Source organism: Lotus japonicus, chromosome 3 (genome assembly GCF_012489685.1).
Source record: "Lotus japonicus ecotype B-129 chromosome 3, LjGifu_v1.2".
NCBI classification, from domain to species: Eukaryota; Viridiplantae; Streptophyta; class Magnoliopsida; order Fabales; family Fabaceae; genus Lotus; species Lotus japonicus.
Window position 1 is genome coordinate 90,585,812 of NC_080043.1, and position 17,196 is coordinate 90,603,007.

The 17,196-nt window shown below is 39.8% G+C and overlaps 1 protein-coding gene across 1 annotated transcript; it reads right to left on the reverse strand.

The window, feature by feature from the left end:
* Positions 1-2,959: 2,959 nt before the first annotated feature.
* On the reverse strand, positions 2,960-6,239 carry LOC130747252 (ruBisCO large subunit-binding protein subunit alpha, chloroplastic). The gene is made up of 8 exons (XM_057600123.1): positions 6,081-6,239; positions 5,820-6,003; positions 5,486-5,607; positions 5,158-5,365; positions 4,918-5,063; positions 4,486-4,792; positions 3,706-4,157; positions 2,960-3,534 (listed from the first exon to the last, which is right to left on the reverse strand). The coding sequence occupies exons 1-8, from the start codon at positions 6,135-6,137 to the stop codon at positions 3,247-3,249; spliced, it is 1,764 nt and encodes a 587-aa protein (XP_057456106.1). The 5' UTR covers positions 6,138-6,239; the 3' UTR covers positions 2,960-3,246.
* Positions 6,240-17,196: the final 10,957 nt, after the last annotated feature.

A 17,196-nucleotide genomic window follows, 5' to 3' on the forward strand; every position in this document is an offset into this window, starting at 1 on the left:
TTTGTGTCACGTCAATTAAAAATCATCCAAATAGAGTTATAAATGTCATATCCATATATATATATATATATATTAATTGATATGATAATATCTCATTGGTTCAAACAAGAAACATATTATTTTTATTTTTTGGAAAGAGGAAACATATTATCTTTTTTTTTTGGTCACTGGAAACATATTATCTTAACTCATGATATATGATCTCTATAGTAGTCATAGTATCATATTGGGCCAAATATTCAGGCCCAACTCCTATATTCTATATGGGGGTTAATGCAATTAAATATAACTTTGTTAATTATCTAAAACTTATGAAGTGAAATGAAATTTTACATCTCGATCAATGAATATTTTAAAACAAAAATATGAGATGCTATTTGAATTTGAATTTCAACAATAAACACTTGTACTACTTTATACAACACATTAAAGCACCAATCATTGAATGTTGAAATTGAAATTGGAACCATCCCATGGCGCGCAGGGAGTAACTTTAGCAATTAGCAAGCCCAACCAAGTAACCAACATTTTAGAGGCTGACATTTGTGTTATATATACTGTTATTGGGAGAATTTGATGCACCCATCATCACTCGCATCTACTGATGATTTGAAACCTCTTTGAATTGCTTCGTTGACCACAAATATGCGATCTACACATCCTTAAATTGAAGCATAACATAATGTAAATCGACTGAACAATAAATTAATGATTTAAAACAAAAACTGAATGACAAAGGAAAATCTTCATTTGCTTAAAAAGATTGGCCTGTACTTAACATTCCAAATTTCCAATCATAGGAATGTAATTCAAGTTTTTTTTAACCTGAAAAATAGGCACCGTCATCTTCTTATAATGACCTTAAAAATCGCTTTTAAATGTAAATATACATTGGGCCTAGTGCGTCGACATATCCATCATTCTAAGACTAATGTAATGGAATCAAATACTCATGATGAAGCTGTTGGTCTTTATAATGAAACTGTATATATATGAGGTTGCTATCAATCCAGATGTGATCCACGACATCCATCAAATGAAAAGAATCATCTTGTTGTTTTCTTGACCCTGCCGGAAATTCTTTGGGCCGCAGTTTGCAAAAGAGAACATTATTGTTGAACCATTTGAAGTTCATTGGTGGAAATAATAAGATTTTGAGGGTGACCCCACTCGTTAAGTTGCATCAATATCTAGAGTTAGTAGCATGCTTTAGGGAAAGCAAGACATTATACAATACAAGATATACTTGCAAAGCTTTTGAATCAACTTGAAATCCAGCTTTTGTGTCACCCTCCAATTTGTGAGTTACAGCAGTATCTCGTAGCCGATAGGTTCTTTTCTCTCTTTCTCACCCTCTCCAACTCCAATATAAGATTCATTAATTCATGTAGTTTCATTTTCTATTTATTTTTCTATACTCTTATCGGATCTCTTACGTTTTCTCTTTCTTTTTTTTTTTTTTGTTAATGTTAACTCTCTTATGAAAGTTTAAATGAAACTTAATTCGGGTCTTTATTATTAATTAAACTGTGTATCCTAAGGGTGATCGGATACCGAATCTTTATACCAAAATTAATTAAACTGTGTTGTATGACATAAACCCACATACTTTTTGTGGTTTTTTCAATTTGAAGGGAAAGTATGAGAGTGTGTAATTTTACCCATTTTCTCATCTTATAATAAGTATAATAAGGAATGAAGATAGTAATCCTTATTTATAATTTTGTATATATTTAAGGTATAAATATCACTCCATGCAAAACTAGTATTTTCTCTTCTCTTTCTACTTAATCAAATCGAATGAGTGTCTACAATATTTTTTTTCTTCTATTCCTATTTTTTTTTTATCATACTAAACAATCTTTAAAATCTATTCTTTTTCTCTATCAACTTCCCATGTTCTCATTTTCTCTCTTCTCTCTCCTAAACGAGAAATATTTGGACACTCTTATAGTACTGATTACTGAACACTCAATACTCCTCCTTTGTTACATTTGGGCTAACTCTCCCACTGTCCCACAAATGTTTTTTAAGGATATATATCACTACTAAAGTAATACATTTTAAAGTCATATAGACAAAAATAAAATTACACTTCAAAGTTCAACTCAAATGGCATACTTAATCCTATCTGAACTTGTATGCTGTCATTGTATAAAATGAAATCCTAAAAGTGCTAAACAAACTTTCATCAAGCAAATGTGTGATCAGTGTAAAGTTGATTTGATCAATCAATTAGTATTTTCTTCCTATTCGGATCATAATCAAACGTAGTATCCAGTCCCTAATGCCTTCAGTTGTTTTCAAATTTCATTTTTTTCTTTTTGATCACACTTGTTTTCAAATTCTTTAAACAAATGATGGGAACATTAGACTTCAGAACCATTGGAGGCCCAGTTTGTCCTTCGTAAGGCCACTAGAACCTTATTGCCAGAACCTAGAAGTGACAAAAAGTTTTCGAACATGCTTAAGATGTAACTCACGGATCTATAGTTAATTTTAATCCTTACAATTACATAAGAATATAAATTTTGTACTTTGAACTTTGAAATGTACAATAACAAGCACGTAATCAACTTGCATAAGGTTATCCCAGCCTTTTTTTTTTTTTAAACAATAGTCTCAGTTTAAATCCCTACAGGTCCTGTACAGCCCATTAGGTCTTAACAGTTACAGAAACATGAAAAAAAATCTTTCAAATTTTTGCTAGATGATCAGAGAGATTAACTACTAAATGAGCATGCTAATCACTCTATTAAAGCGTGTAACTTCATTATCTCCTCTTGTAAGTGGCGTTTAACCAGCTTTCATACCTAAATAAATCAATCTTACAATTTATAAAGAAGTACAAAAAGATTGAGGACTGACCAAACAAATAGGAACAGGGTCTCCCAATATGCTCAAAATGGAACTAGTCAATAGACCGTCTTCCAAATACCCATTCTTACCGATACAAGAATTAAAACAATTTCACACTTGTTTCTGATATATAATTGGAACATTAGTTATTCCTTCTCTTTGAGAATAAAATTAATGGAGGAAAATATCCATAATTCAATCATAAAACGTACTATGACTAAGATTCAATATTCTCATTTCCCTCCTACCTCATCATCAATCCAAACAAATCTAAACTGATACACTTACTTCTTTTTTCGATTGAACAGATTCAAATACTCAAGCATTCAAAATCTTCTGAACAAAACTGTTCTTTAGTCGTGATCCTATAACAAAGTAACCTAAAACTTAGATTGTAAGGCCTTGTGGAGCAGCAGCCACAGGTGCCTTGGGCTTGGCCTTTTCCACCACAATGGCCTGCGTGGTCAAGACCATTCCAGCCACTGAAGCAGCATTCTGCAAAGCACACCTTGCTACCTTAGCAGGGTCTATCACTCCAGCCTCAACTAAATTCTCATACTTGTCAGTCATGGCATTGTAACCAACCTCCCATTCACCATTCTTAATTTTCTCCACAACAACTTCCCCCTCTACTCCAGCATTTTGAGCAATCAATGATGCAGGTGCAACCAGTGCCTGCAGAAATATTAACATTATGATTATATATAGAGCATTTGCTGATGTTTTTTCTTCATGATGTTATTTGTATATGTATAGTGTAAGTTCAAATGTTAAACATGTGCTGTGAAACAGAAAACAATAATCATACCGTACTTATAAAAATGTGAAATTGATTAGCATTCTCACCTTTTGCACAATGTCAGCTCCTAGCCTCTCTTCTGGATCTTCAAGCTTCTCCTTGATTGCTGGGACAAAAGCAGAGAGATGAACAAGTGCAGTGCCACCACCAGGGACAATACCTTCCTCAATGGCAGCAAAAGTCGCGTTCTTGGCATCCTCAATACGGAGTTTACGGTCCTCGAGTTCAGTCTCTGTAGCAGCGCCGACCTTGATGACTGCTACACCACCAGACAATTTAGCAATCCTCTCAGCCAGTTTCTCCGAATCATAAACTGAGTCTGTCGCAAACAACTCTTTCTTCAATTGTGCAACACGGGCTTGCAGCTCGTCCTTTGATGCTGCATCAGCAATAATAGTTGTCGAATCCTTGGAGATGGTCACTTTCCGGGCCAAACCAAGCTGTTCAACTGAGGTGTTTTCTACAAGTAGTCCCAGATCACTAGCTTGGAACTCAGCACCTAGCAGTTAAGGTACAGAATTGTCAAACAAATAGATAAACCTTGCATGATACTTCCAACAAATACATGTTTCACATTAAGGCATTCATGGCTATAAGCATGGTCCATGTACCATTTCATCACATCAATTGGACAGAATTCAAGAGTAACCACTAACTAGACAAATAACTTCGCCTTTGCCTTAAAGAAACTGGACTAAATTTGAACAGCATTAACCAACTTTCATTATGACTAAGATTAACCCGAATTGTTGACAATTGAACTTCACCACTAATGTTACATACACAGTATCCAACTGAATACATGAAAAGATGGAAACTTCGCATACCTGTCAATATAGCAATGTCTTGAAGGAGGGCCTTTCTCCGCTCACCAAAGCCAGGAGATTTGATGGCAGCAACATTCAGGATACCGCGTAGCTTGTTCACAACAAGGGTGGCCAAAGCCTCACCAGTGATATCTTCAGCAATTATAAGCAAGGGTGCCCTCAATTGAGTGGTTTTCTCTAACAGGGGAATAATATCTTTTATAGCCGATATCTTCTGATCTGTGATCAAGACTCTTGCATTCTCAAATTCAACAATTGACTTCTCGGGGTTTGTAACAAATTGAGGGGAGATATACCCTCTGTCGATCTGCAAGTCACAAGGAAGAAAGCAACTAGAAACATCATGCTCAGTTTTTTTTCTCTTCAATAATTATCATTCTCTGGAGAAGTAAATAACAAACTAATATTCCCAGCACAGCAGAGAATTCATACCTCCATTCCTTCCTCAACTTCAACTGTGGTCTCAAACGAGGATGAAGACTCAATGGACAAAACACCATCAGGTCCAACCTTGCCAATTGCTTCCGCGATCATATGCCCAATCAACTCATCATTTCCAGCAGAAATAGAAGCAACAGCTGTTACAGCAACTCGTTAGCATAACAAACAAAAAGGAAACCACACCACAGGCTGACAAATAAAAATTGTCTTATACAAACTTCAGACCAATACCTTTGATATCATCTCCACCTTTGACAGGCCTAGCCTTCTTCTCGAGCTCCTCAATCAAAGCAGCCACAGTTTTATCAATCCCTCTCTTGAGGGACACCGGGTTAGCACCGGAGGTCACACTAAGAAGTCCAAGCTTAATGATTTCCCGAGCAAGAACTGAAGCAGTCGTCGTCCCATCACCCGCAGAGTCATTAGTTCTACTCGCAACCTTCAAAGTTACAACAAACCATCATCAATAACCAAATAACAACCAGACACACATTTTCACTATCACCAACCAACAATTAGAAAACACAAACAATCATTTCTTCCTTCACTCGCGGCATACCTCTCTAATCAAAGCAGCACCAGCATTCTCCATGGCATCAGGTAGCTCAATCGCCCGCGCAATCGTGACCCCATCATTAACAACCTTAGGACTTCCAAACTCATCCAACACAACATTCCTCCCTTCAAAATCACAACTACCCATTTATCAGTAACAAGTTAAAATCATTCTGCAATGACTATAATCAATTCCACTTAGCTAATAGATTCTGAAACTAGCTAAAAACAGCAACAACAATAAACAATTACAAACTTGCAGGGCATTTTCTTATGCTAATCAATCCAATTATCCAAATTGCGGAAACGACGAAATCCGAATGAGATAATTGGGTTACCCCTTGGGCCGAGAGTGAGGCCGACGGCATCAGCGAGTTTATCAATGCCAGCCTGAAGGGCGCGGCGAGAGTGCTGGTCAAAGGCGATTTCCTTAGCGTTGGCTTTGACGGAGAAGCGGTTGTTTTGTTGTTTCTTGTAATTCAGCCTCGCCGACTGGTTGGCTCTTCTGGTGAGACCCTGCGCCTGAAAATGAACGAAACCAACCAATTAGTCGGTGGTTGTTGTGAGAAAGTGAAAATGGTTGTGGAGAGTGGTGGTACCTGGTGGTTGGGAGAGCGCAGAATGGAGGCGGAGGAGAGAGCGTTGGTGGAAGCCATGGTTGTTCTGCTTCTTCGAGAGAGTGTGGAGTGGATAAGGAGGTAGAACACGAGAGAAGAAGAGAGAATTGAGAGAAATGATTAGGGTTTGGGCTTTTATTAGAGGGGCTATATTCTAGAAAATTCCACTCGCTCCAGAACCGTTGAGTGCCTTCTGCTTTGTTTTTTTCTTTTATGAAGTAAATAAGTAATAGTATAAGAATATGATAAATATGCACTCAAAGCATGTCACATAGGAGATACATTTGACTTTAATTTTAATTAAAAGAATAAGATATTTTCTAATTTGGCGGAATTCAATTGGATGTCTGTGTAAAACTATTTTACACTGTCAGTGTATATCCATTAAACTCATATATGAAATGTAATCGTTTATCTTTTGTACGTCGTTCTCGGAATTCTATGGCTGATAGCTTAGCCAAAGATTTTTCTCGGAATTTTATGGCTGATCGCTTAGTCAAAGACTTTTCTAAACTTTCAGAGTATGAAGTTTTGATTGAGTATGTAATTGTCAATTTAGCTACTTGTTCTTTTCTTAATGAAATAGGTTTAAAAAAATTATTTTGGTATATTAAGCATATATAATATATAGTGTTATGTTGCTTAAAAAATTTATTTTCAATTCATTTGGTGATATTGCTCTTGAGAATATCAAATTTGTTTGAATTATTAATTGATCTTGGTAGATGTGTATTTGGTTTGATTGGTGAGAATATTATGTTAAAAAAAAATATGTAGTGATATTTGAAATGTATTATGAGGCTTTCTTCCTCGTATAATTAATAATTATGCAATCTCTATAAGTAAAAGAAAATATTATACTTGGAGATGAATAACCTAATTAATGTGTGCTTGTGTAAAATTGTCTATAGAAGTAAGAAAAAGACTTTTATGAAATGGGACTCATCTCTTGCTTTCACATTTTAGCCTTGGAAGCAGTGATTTTGGTTGAAATTTCATGGAAATGTGTGCAAATGAAAGTTAAATGTGAACCCAAACATACTCTTAGTGATGCATAAAAAAAATTATATAATCGATTGTATAATGAGTATTCAATTACTAGTCCCAAAAAAATTGTTTTAGGCCCCCAATAATAATAATTAGTACTTGTATAGTGTACACAAGGTTATCAGAACCGGACCGGTGATAAAACCGGCGAGGGTACCGGTTTAAGGTTTATTAGTTCAACCGTAGTTCAACCGTGGTCTAACCGGTTTTACCGCTATAAATTAAACAATATTATTTTTAAATAAATAGATAATATATAAGGTAATGTTGAATAAAAAAATATCCACAACTTTATATTTCAAATGAAAATTACTTGTCAAAATTAATACACACCAAAATAGTGGGTTTAAAGTAACAATAGATAACATTAACAATATCCATTATCCAAAATTTCTACTCACACAAAAACACAAACAAACAACATTAACACGTTAATAGGACTTAAGAGAGCGAACTAGGATGTGCAACTTTGACAATTATTAGAGCATTTCCAATGCAAGGTTCTTAGTTTTTATTTTTGAGCTAAGAACTAAGAACCGAGTTCTTAACCATTGGAGGGGATGACGTAAAGTTCTTAGTTCTTAAAAATAATAACTAGGTTCTTATATAAGGAGTTTTACTTTTTGAGTTCTTAGCATAAAAAATTATTTTTCTCTCTCATTCAAATTACTTTATTACTTTATGAGCTTTGTTTTATTACTTTATGAAAATAAAAAGTATAAATAATGTGGTTGGTGGGACCATATGAATAGTGCTAAGAAATAAAAACTCATGGTTGGAGGAAAATTGCTTGAGAGTTTCTTAAGCACATGTGGCAGTACAGACTCACATGAATAATGTTAAGAACTAAGAATTAAGAACTAGCATTGGAGATGCTCTTAGTAGCATTGTTTATATTAGTAAATTTACATTTTCCAAAAAATAAATAAGATTTCCATTATTTTTACATTTCTAAACTTGAAAAATTATTTTGTGTTTACTCTTAACCATTAGTTTTTTTTATGACTTATATATCTATTGTATTGTAAAAGTTTACTCTCCACTCAATGTTTCTTCTCCTAAAAAAAGATTTATTGTTTATACCTTGAAGTGAATTATTAAAGGAGATATTTGACATCGAAATGTTGCAAAATCTCTTATTGCTTCATTCCGCGATTCTATTGTTCATCAAACTCGTGCCATACTAAGCAAACATGTTTAAGCTAGTTGGTATTCCGTTTCATTTAGATGGAAAAACTAATGTTACATAAAAAAAAGTCTAAATTTCGAAGCGACATAAAACAAAAATTTACAAAGATTAAATAAAAAATTAGGTATAAATTTTGTTTTTTAGATAAGTCAAAGAAATGTATTCAACCTTAGCACAAGGGGTGCTAAACCTAACTACAAAAAGACGAGGGAGAGCAACAAAGCCACCCCAAAATGGAAAAAACAAACAAATATAGAAGTTCAAATAAAACGCTAATAACATGGTCAATGACCACCCACCGTAGCATAACATGCAAATGAGCCAAGACCATAAACTAACCATCGAAACTCATCCACCATACACGACGAAGCCCAATAAGATTCAAGACACCCCCAACAACCACAAAATCAACAAAATTTTACGATTAATAAACAAGCATCTGGATTTGTCTTCCATTCAAACCAAGAGTTCTGAAAGCCTCTCACCTTTGCCTTATTCCAATGCTAAGAGCGAGTCTGAATTAAGTCTATAATAAGAGCATTGTTCAGTTCTCAATCCTTAAATATGATAGCATTCCTTGGAATCCATAAAGACCAAACAACATCCATCCAGACCACCAGCTCCCCCAATATCTGAGGTTTATTCCTGCCAAGTGAGAGGAATTGAGAGAAATGCACCTTTGAAGATGATGGCAGAGCAACAGAGACATCAAACTAGCGATAAACCGCACGCCACACGTCTAAGGAAAAGGAACATGAAAATAAAGCTTATTTAAGCCTTTTTTATATTTACACTTGATAGAAATTGATAAACTTGTTTTTCTTTTAAAAATCAGCACTAATCATGCAAAAAATAATAACATTAGAAACAAATTATCTTTGTATGTTTCCAAAGGCAATATGGATGGAAGAATATTTTCAGCAAAAAATTAAACAACATTGTATGTAATCCTTCATTTGGAACTCTTGTAAAATTTCAATCTAATAAAAATTAGTGTGAACAATTATTTAGCAACTCTTAAAAAAAATATAAACATGCTTAACTATGTTTTTGTCCATGTATTATTGTAAATTATTAGTTTTAGTCTCTCACTATTTTACATAAATTTTTGAAATAGTCATATATTAGTCCTTCAAAGAACCAATACAGAAAAAAGTTATTTCAAGGACTCGAGTATACAAAATATAGCTAAATATATCAAAGTCATTTCAAGGACTAAAGTATACAAAATATAGCTAAATATATCAGTACTTTTAGGGACTTAAATATTCAAAAGTTAACTAAATATTTTTATTCAAACAAACAAGAAGTGTTTAGAACTAATAATTTACAATAATGTAGAATAAATTTTATTTCACAATAAAATTTAATAAAATAAAGTCTAAATCTATATTGAGATTGAATTTTATTTTGCGACTCTGATTATTAAACCTAATGAATTTTACAACATTTTGTTTTTTTTTTGCAAGCTACACTAAGCCCTTTGATATTATATAACTGGTTCATTCAACAATGCTACTTCATATTGTTAGACATCGTCATCATTACATTTTTAATGCAGAAACATATCCCTACTAAACTGAATAACAAGCAAATTCAGCCGCTGAGATCCAGTAAAATTCAAAATTCAATCCAATATAATATGTACGAGGGTTGAAAGAAACTATTCAATCTCCAGTAAAATCACGAATCCCCAGTGAGATCAAGTAAAATTTGCGCTAACGATCTAATCACGAAACCCAAGTGAAATCCTCATCAGGTTGTCAGCTACTCCAAGAGCACCTGGATCATCATTATCCTCTGCACCAGGCAAGTGCTCCAGTAACATTTTGTAAACATTATTGAATTTAATAAAATTAATAATAATTTTCTACAATGTTAAGTAATTATTCTAAAATTCTTACAAAAATCAGTATATTAAAAAAATCAAGACTTAATATTTATTATTTATTTTAAAACTATTTCAAATATCCTTAAATCTAATAAAAGCGTATACAAATTCTTATTTTTTTAACTATTTCAAATATTTTAAAATCAATAAAGGCTGAAACAAGCTCTCCATTTTTTTTTATGATTTTTAACAAATTTAATCAATTATGATAAAGATGTTAACAAATTAATCATAATTAAGGCTTTGCTATAAATTAATTGCCAATATTTTTATTTCATGAGATAAAAAGACAACTATTAATAAATTGTCAAACTTGATTGTTAAAGATGAGAGTATTGTCTTAATTAACATTAATGATACTATCTTAAATACATTTTTAGAAGTAAATGCAAGACTTCCGCACTTGCTTTGGAATAACTAAGTCGATATTTATTACCACATAAATATCAAGCAAGTATTCTATGAAAAACAGTAAATTTCAAATTTAATATCAGTGGACTAATACCAAACAGTTTGCAGATGCTCATGCTACACCTGCTTTATTATTCACCTTTATGCGTTATGAAAGAGGTATTAATGGTTTTAGCATATTTAGTCAAAATCATTAATTCAAGCTTCGTCATCAATCTGACTTTGAAAATTTGAATTCACCATATACTAATAAAACTCCATCCGAATGGAGTAATTCCAAAATAAGAAAGTTTATATAAAGAAACTACTACGACTTATACCAAATGAAAACAATAGAGAAAAGTATCCCAAAAATTATGAGTTCAGAGAAGACTAGTCTCAAGAGGGATTTCCTCATGTCTTCTTCTACTAATACTACTACTGCTAACCAACCCGAACCCATGCCTGAGACCCGTCTCCCTTCTAAAACTACAAACACAAAGCTACACAAGGATCGCCACACCAAGGTGAATGGGAGAGAAGCTCGTGCTACTTTACCACCATTGTGCGCTGCTCGAGTCTTCCAACTCACAAGGGAGTTAGGCTTCAAATCCCATGGTGAGAGTGTTGAGTGGCTCTTACGCCAGGCTGAGCCCTCAATTATTGCTGCCAGTGGCACAGGAATAATACCATCTTCCGTGGACATCGCAAACTTAGCTACAGTTGCAAATACATCAACACTGTTACGATATATTAGGGGTGCCTATATAAATAGGCTTAGGCCATGTAGAATAGTTATGTTGTGATTGATATCCTGTAATGGAACCCTTCTTCCCCCTGTTTCTCTATTCTTTCTCTGATTCTATCTTCTTCTTTCCCTATCTCTAATTCTATCCCTATCATTGGATATGTTACGATATATTAGGGGTGCCTATATAAATAGGCTTAGGCCTTGTAGAATAGTTATGTTGTGATTGATATCCTGTAATGGAACCCTTCTTCCCCCTGTTTCTCTATTCTTTCTCTGATTCTATCTTCTTCTTTCCCTATCTCTAATTCTATCCCTATCATTGGTATCAGAGCACCGATCCGGTGCACCTGAACCAGAGAAAAGAAAAGAAAATGGAAGCTTGGTGGGAAAAATTTGAAAGCATGTGTGAATCCTGGACCCGGGAGTGTGAGGAACGACGCAGGTTCTGGGTGGAGCGTGACGCCGCACATGAGCGATACCTGGCGGAGCAAGCGGTGAGGTACGAGGCGAAAGCGGCGGCGGCGATTGCTTTGGCAGAAGAAAAACTCGCAGTGGAGGCTGAAAGAGAAGCCACCGCGGAGGTCAAGCGAGCAGCGACAACCACCGCTGAGGCGGAGCGAGCAATGACGGTGAAGGAAGAGAAGGATGGAATCTTCATCTTCCAGAAGCCACATATTGGGTCGTCAATGGTCGTTCCCATGAACACAGGAACGCTCATCTTCGTCAAGAAGCTGCGAAGTGTCTCTTCAATGGCCAACCGGCCACCGGCGAAGCCGCCGAATTCGGTGGAACGGGAAGCGGTAGCCACTGAGCACAGAAAGAGAGTGAAGGAGAAGCCGCAGATCGGGTCATCAACGGCGAGGGGGATCTTGAACGAATCCACCGTTCTTCCAGTAATAGACACTGTTCTTCTCCAAATCGACGTCGTTCTTCCCCAAATTGATGTCATTCTTCCCCAAGTCGACGATTTAGGGTTCAAGGGCGGCGGTTGGTCCCATTACGGCGGTGTTCTTGGTGATTGTGGTGGTGATTCAGCGATTGACGGAGCAAGAAGGCCTCCACGGAAGCCTCCAGATTCGTTCTTTTGCAGCGGCGACCTGTGCTTCTTGGTCGCAGATTCTTGGCGACTGGTCCTCTGTGTTTTGATCGATCTTTTGCAAATTGATGATCTAGGGGTCAGCGAATGGTTCCAGTTGAGTAATTCAAGGCTCCTCGGCGACGATTCGCCTCAGTACGGCGGCGACGTTGGGCTCGGCGGTGTTGTTTTGTCTCAGGTTGCGGAGTTTGCGTCTGGTAGAGGAAGAAGACCTCCACGGCAGCCACCAGATTTCTTGCTTTGCGGTGAGGACCTTTGCTTCTTGACCGGCGACCCTTGCAAGATGGTGATGGCGAGGAGGCCACCGGCGAAGCCACCAGATGTGGCGGTGAGTCTGATTCCGTGGTGGGGGCAACTTGATACTGCGGCATGGTGCAAGCCGTGCAAGCGTGGAAGAGGACTTCGCAGGGACATGGCACATGTGAGAGGGAAAATGCTGGACCCCTCTTTCCCATGGGAATGGGCCAAGCCCAATTCGTTCAAAGCAGTTGGGCCTTGCAGAAAAAAAAAAGTGCTACATGGGTGGACATAAATTTCTTTGGGCCATTCATTTGTGGAAGTTTTTTTTCAAATGTTCTGGGAATGAACATTGAAGAGAGGCATAGTACCTAGAGGTAGAGGGATTGTGCCAAGAGAGAATGAGAGTGAGAGAGAGTGCTGAATTTCAAGTGTTATTTCATCAAATGAGCCAAAAGTCCCTTACAATTGATAACTACCTCCTATTTATAGAGCTTGGGTACTACCTATTGGGCCAATTGGGCCTCCGAGATCAAGGCCCATCTGAAGGCCAGGGCCCCGCCTCAGGGCGAGATACATGCTGGGCGTTGCCCCTCTAGGGGCTCGCCCAGTCCACTAGTCCACAAGACACCGAGCTCGAGGTACGAGAGCTAAGGGTGTCTTTTAAATGCTGTTACATGTCTTATTGTACACCGGAATCTACACTGCCAACATGGCTTGAGAAAAGAGAAGTTAACTATATCGCCAACATGGCGTGAGCAAAAGGAAACTAGCATTTTCAGTTACCCAGTCCACTGACTTGACGAGCAAACCAAGCTGGCAAGTCCACAAGTCCGCAAGCGGCGAGAACGACTACTTTGTATTGGTGATAAGTTGGAGCAGGTGTATGATCGCTCGCCGGCGGGAAAGGTGGCAGGCATGGGTCATGTGTCGATCATTCAATCATTGACTGGCGGTGACCCCGGCGAGCGACTGAACTTCGTTGTTGGTGTCAATCGTCAGGCGATGGCGTTTGATCCTTATAGTGGCGAGGCTTTTCGCGCTTTCCCTTATTTTAAAACCCTTTCAAATTTCTATCTGCCTCACGTGGCTGCCCCACGTGATGTGTTGGTTACATCAATTTCCCTCTTTCTCCGGAACCGTCACTTCACCTTTCATAACCGTCCCATCGTGCGCAGTAACTCCCCTTTGCACGCGACCCACTTCCCCAAAATCATCATGACTTCCAACCTTCCACACGCGTCCAACACGCGTCACCCTTCCAGCTTCTCCCCTTCTCCTATAAAAACCCTTCTTCCCCACTGTCATCCCTTTCCGAGACCCCTCTTCACTTCCCTAATCGCTTACCAAACTCCTTCTGCCCACTTCCGCTCCGGAGCCGTCGCTTATCACCCTTTCCGCTACCCACTCTTCACATCCTACTCCGGTGAGTCCCACTGTCCTTATCTTTACATCGCACACATACTGATCTTTTCCTTTCTTTCACTTCACTGTCTTCTAAAAATGGCTTCAAACCCTACCTCCCCTAATCACTCTTCTTCCTCCTCCGAAAGCGACCCTGACTCCACCGCTGCCGGCGGCCTCCGTTTAGAGGTTCCGGAGATCCCAGCTCACCGACTAAAAACCTACGCCACTCTGCCCCTTCCAGTCCAAGTAGCCCCCAAACACGAGGCTATAGATCAACCTTCCATCTTCCAAGATAGCGATCCCATTGTACAATTCGTGAACTCCCTGGGTGGCTTGTCCAATGACGATGAGTTTAACGCCAAACTCAGGATCTGGGTTTGCAGTCCCGGGGATCGCCCCTGGCTTCACAAGCCAGACGGCGACGTAAAGAGATCCCATTTTTTCTTTGCGTACGAATACATGTTTAGCGAGCTTGGAATCAGGCTTCCTTTCTCGCCCTTTATCCAAACCGTCCTCCGCGACATCAACGCGGCTCCCTGTCAACTCCACCCTAACGCCTGGGCCTTCATTCGATGTTTTGAAATCCTAAGCGCCGCTGTCGGCATCGCCCCATCCCCCACCAGTTTCTTCTACCTTTACGACGTCGACCCCAAGTCCATCAAAAACAAAGGATGGATTTCCTTGAAGGCCCGAGCCGGCCGGAAGTGTTTGCATCCCCACAAAAGTAACGCGAAGTCCTCCTTCGCACGAAAGTACTTCCGTGTGGCGGTTCATCCCGCCTACCCAGAGGCATTCACCCTCAGAGACGGGACCGCCCTCTTTCCTCTTTACTGGACAGAGAAGCCCAACGGGATCACCGATCCTTCAGAGGATTCCTTGTACGCCAACGATAAAGCCTTTCTTAATCTCCTTGCCCCACTTCCCATCCTTGACTGCACAACAGTCCTTGAGGGCGCCGACCTCTCAAGAACTCCCAAATACTTAGGTTGCCCATAGCTCACTTTTATTATTGACATTTCCTTTCTCGACTCCTATGTTATCACTGATCGTTTTTTTTTTTATTATTACAGAAGATATGAATTTCACGAACGCCGAGCTCCTGAAGGCCCGCGAGAGGAGAATGGCTCGCTTTTCCCCAAAATTTAACACTGAGGGCGACGCGAAAAAACGGGGCGGTGCTGAGAACCAAGCCGAGAGCACCAAAGCTCCCAAGAGGAGAAGATTGACCAAAGCCTCCTCCGACGCCGGCACATCCAACCCTGGCGCTCAGCCCACCACTGCTGCTGCGCCTAAAGGCAAAAATGTCGCTGAAGCCTCTGTCGCCGCAGCTACCGAGCCAACCGCCGTACCAGCTTCTTCTCCTGCCTCCGCCGGTGCGACCGCTGCTGTTGCCGCTGAGTCCTCTATTGGCGCCACAGCCGCCTCCGCCGGCGTTAACGTCACAAAAGCTGCTGCGTCTTCCGACACTCCTATTGGAGATAAGGAAAAAGAAAATGAAACCCCAAAGTCTCCCCCTCGCCAAGATGCGCCTCCTAGCCCGCCCTCAACACATGATGCGGGCTCCATGCCTTCCCCGCCTCATCAAGGGGAAAAATCCTGTCCTGGCGCTGCCACTACCTCTGAAGCAGCTCAAATTGAACAAGCCCCTGCTCCTGAGGTCGGTTCTTCAAGTTATTATAATATGCTCCCCAACGCCATTGAACCCTCAGAATTCTTACTTGCTGGTCTCAACCGTGACGTTATAGAAAAAGAAGTTTTGAGTCGGGGCCTGAATGTCACCAAGGAGGAGACTCTTGCTTGCCTCCTACGCGCTGGGTGCATCTTTGCTCACACGTTTGAGAAGTTCAATGCCGCCGACGTTGAAGCTGAGCGGTTGAAGGCCGAAAGTGCTAAGCATCAAGAAGCCGCCGCTGCTTGGGAAAAGCGTTTCGACAAACTGGCGACGCAGGCAGGAAAAGACAAAGTCTATGCCGACAAGATGATTGGCACGGCGGGGATTAAAATCGACGAGCTGGAGGATCAGCTGGCGCTGATGAAGGAAGAAGCAGATGAGCTTGATGCAAGCCTTCAAGCTTGCAAGAAGGAAAAAGAGCAAGCTGAGAAGGACTTGATCGCCCGAGGCGAGGCGCTGATTGCTAAGGAGTCAGAGCTTGCCATACTGTGCGCTGAGCTGGAGTTAGTGAAAAAGGCGTTGGCGGAGCAAGAGAAAAAGTCTGCGGAGTCCTTGGCCTTGGCGAAATCTGACATGGAGGCGGTGATGCAGGCTACGTCCGAGGAGATCAAGAAAGCGACCGAAACTCATGCCGAGGCCCTCGCCACGAAAGATGCTGAGATTGCTTCCCAACTAGCAAAGATCAAAAGTCTAGAGGACGAGCTGGCGACGGAGAAGGCCAAAGCCATTGAGGCGAGGGAACAAGCCGCTGACATCGCCCTTGACAACCGCGAGCGCGGTTTCTACCTCGCCAAAGATCAGGCCCAACATTTGTACCCGAACTTTGACTTTAGCGCCATGGTACAATCCCTCTACCTCTAGGTACTATGCCTCTCTTCAATGTTCTTGATCGCCTATATAAATAGGCTTAGGCCTTGTAGAATAGTTATGTTGTGATTGATATCCTGTAATGGAACCCTTCTTCCCCCTGTTTCTCTATTCTTTCTCTAATTCTATCCCTATCATTGGTATCAGAGCACCGATCCGGTGCACCTGAACCAGAGAAAAGAAAAGAAAATGGAAGCTTGGTGGGAAAAATTTGAAAGCATGTGTGAATCCTGGACCCGGGAGTGTGAGGAACGACGCAGGTTCTGGGTGGAGCGTGACGCCGCACATGAGCGATACCTGGCGGAGCAAGCGGTGAGGTACGAGGCGAAAGCGGCGGCGGCGATTGCTTTGGCAGAAGAAAAACTCGCAGTGGAGGCTGAAAGAGAAGCCACCGCGGAGGTCAAGCGAGCAGCGACAACCACCGCTGAGGCGGAGCGAGCAATGACGGTGAAGGAAGAGAAGGATGGAATCTTCATCTTCCAGAAGCCACATATTGGGTCGTCAATGGTCGTTCCCATGAACACAGGAACGCTCATCTTCGTCAAGAAGCT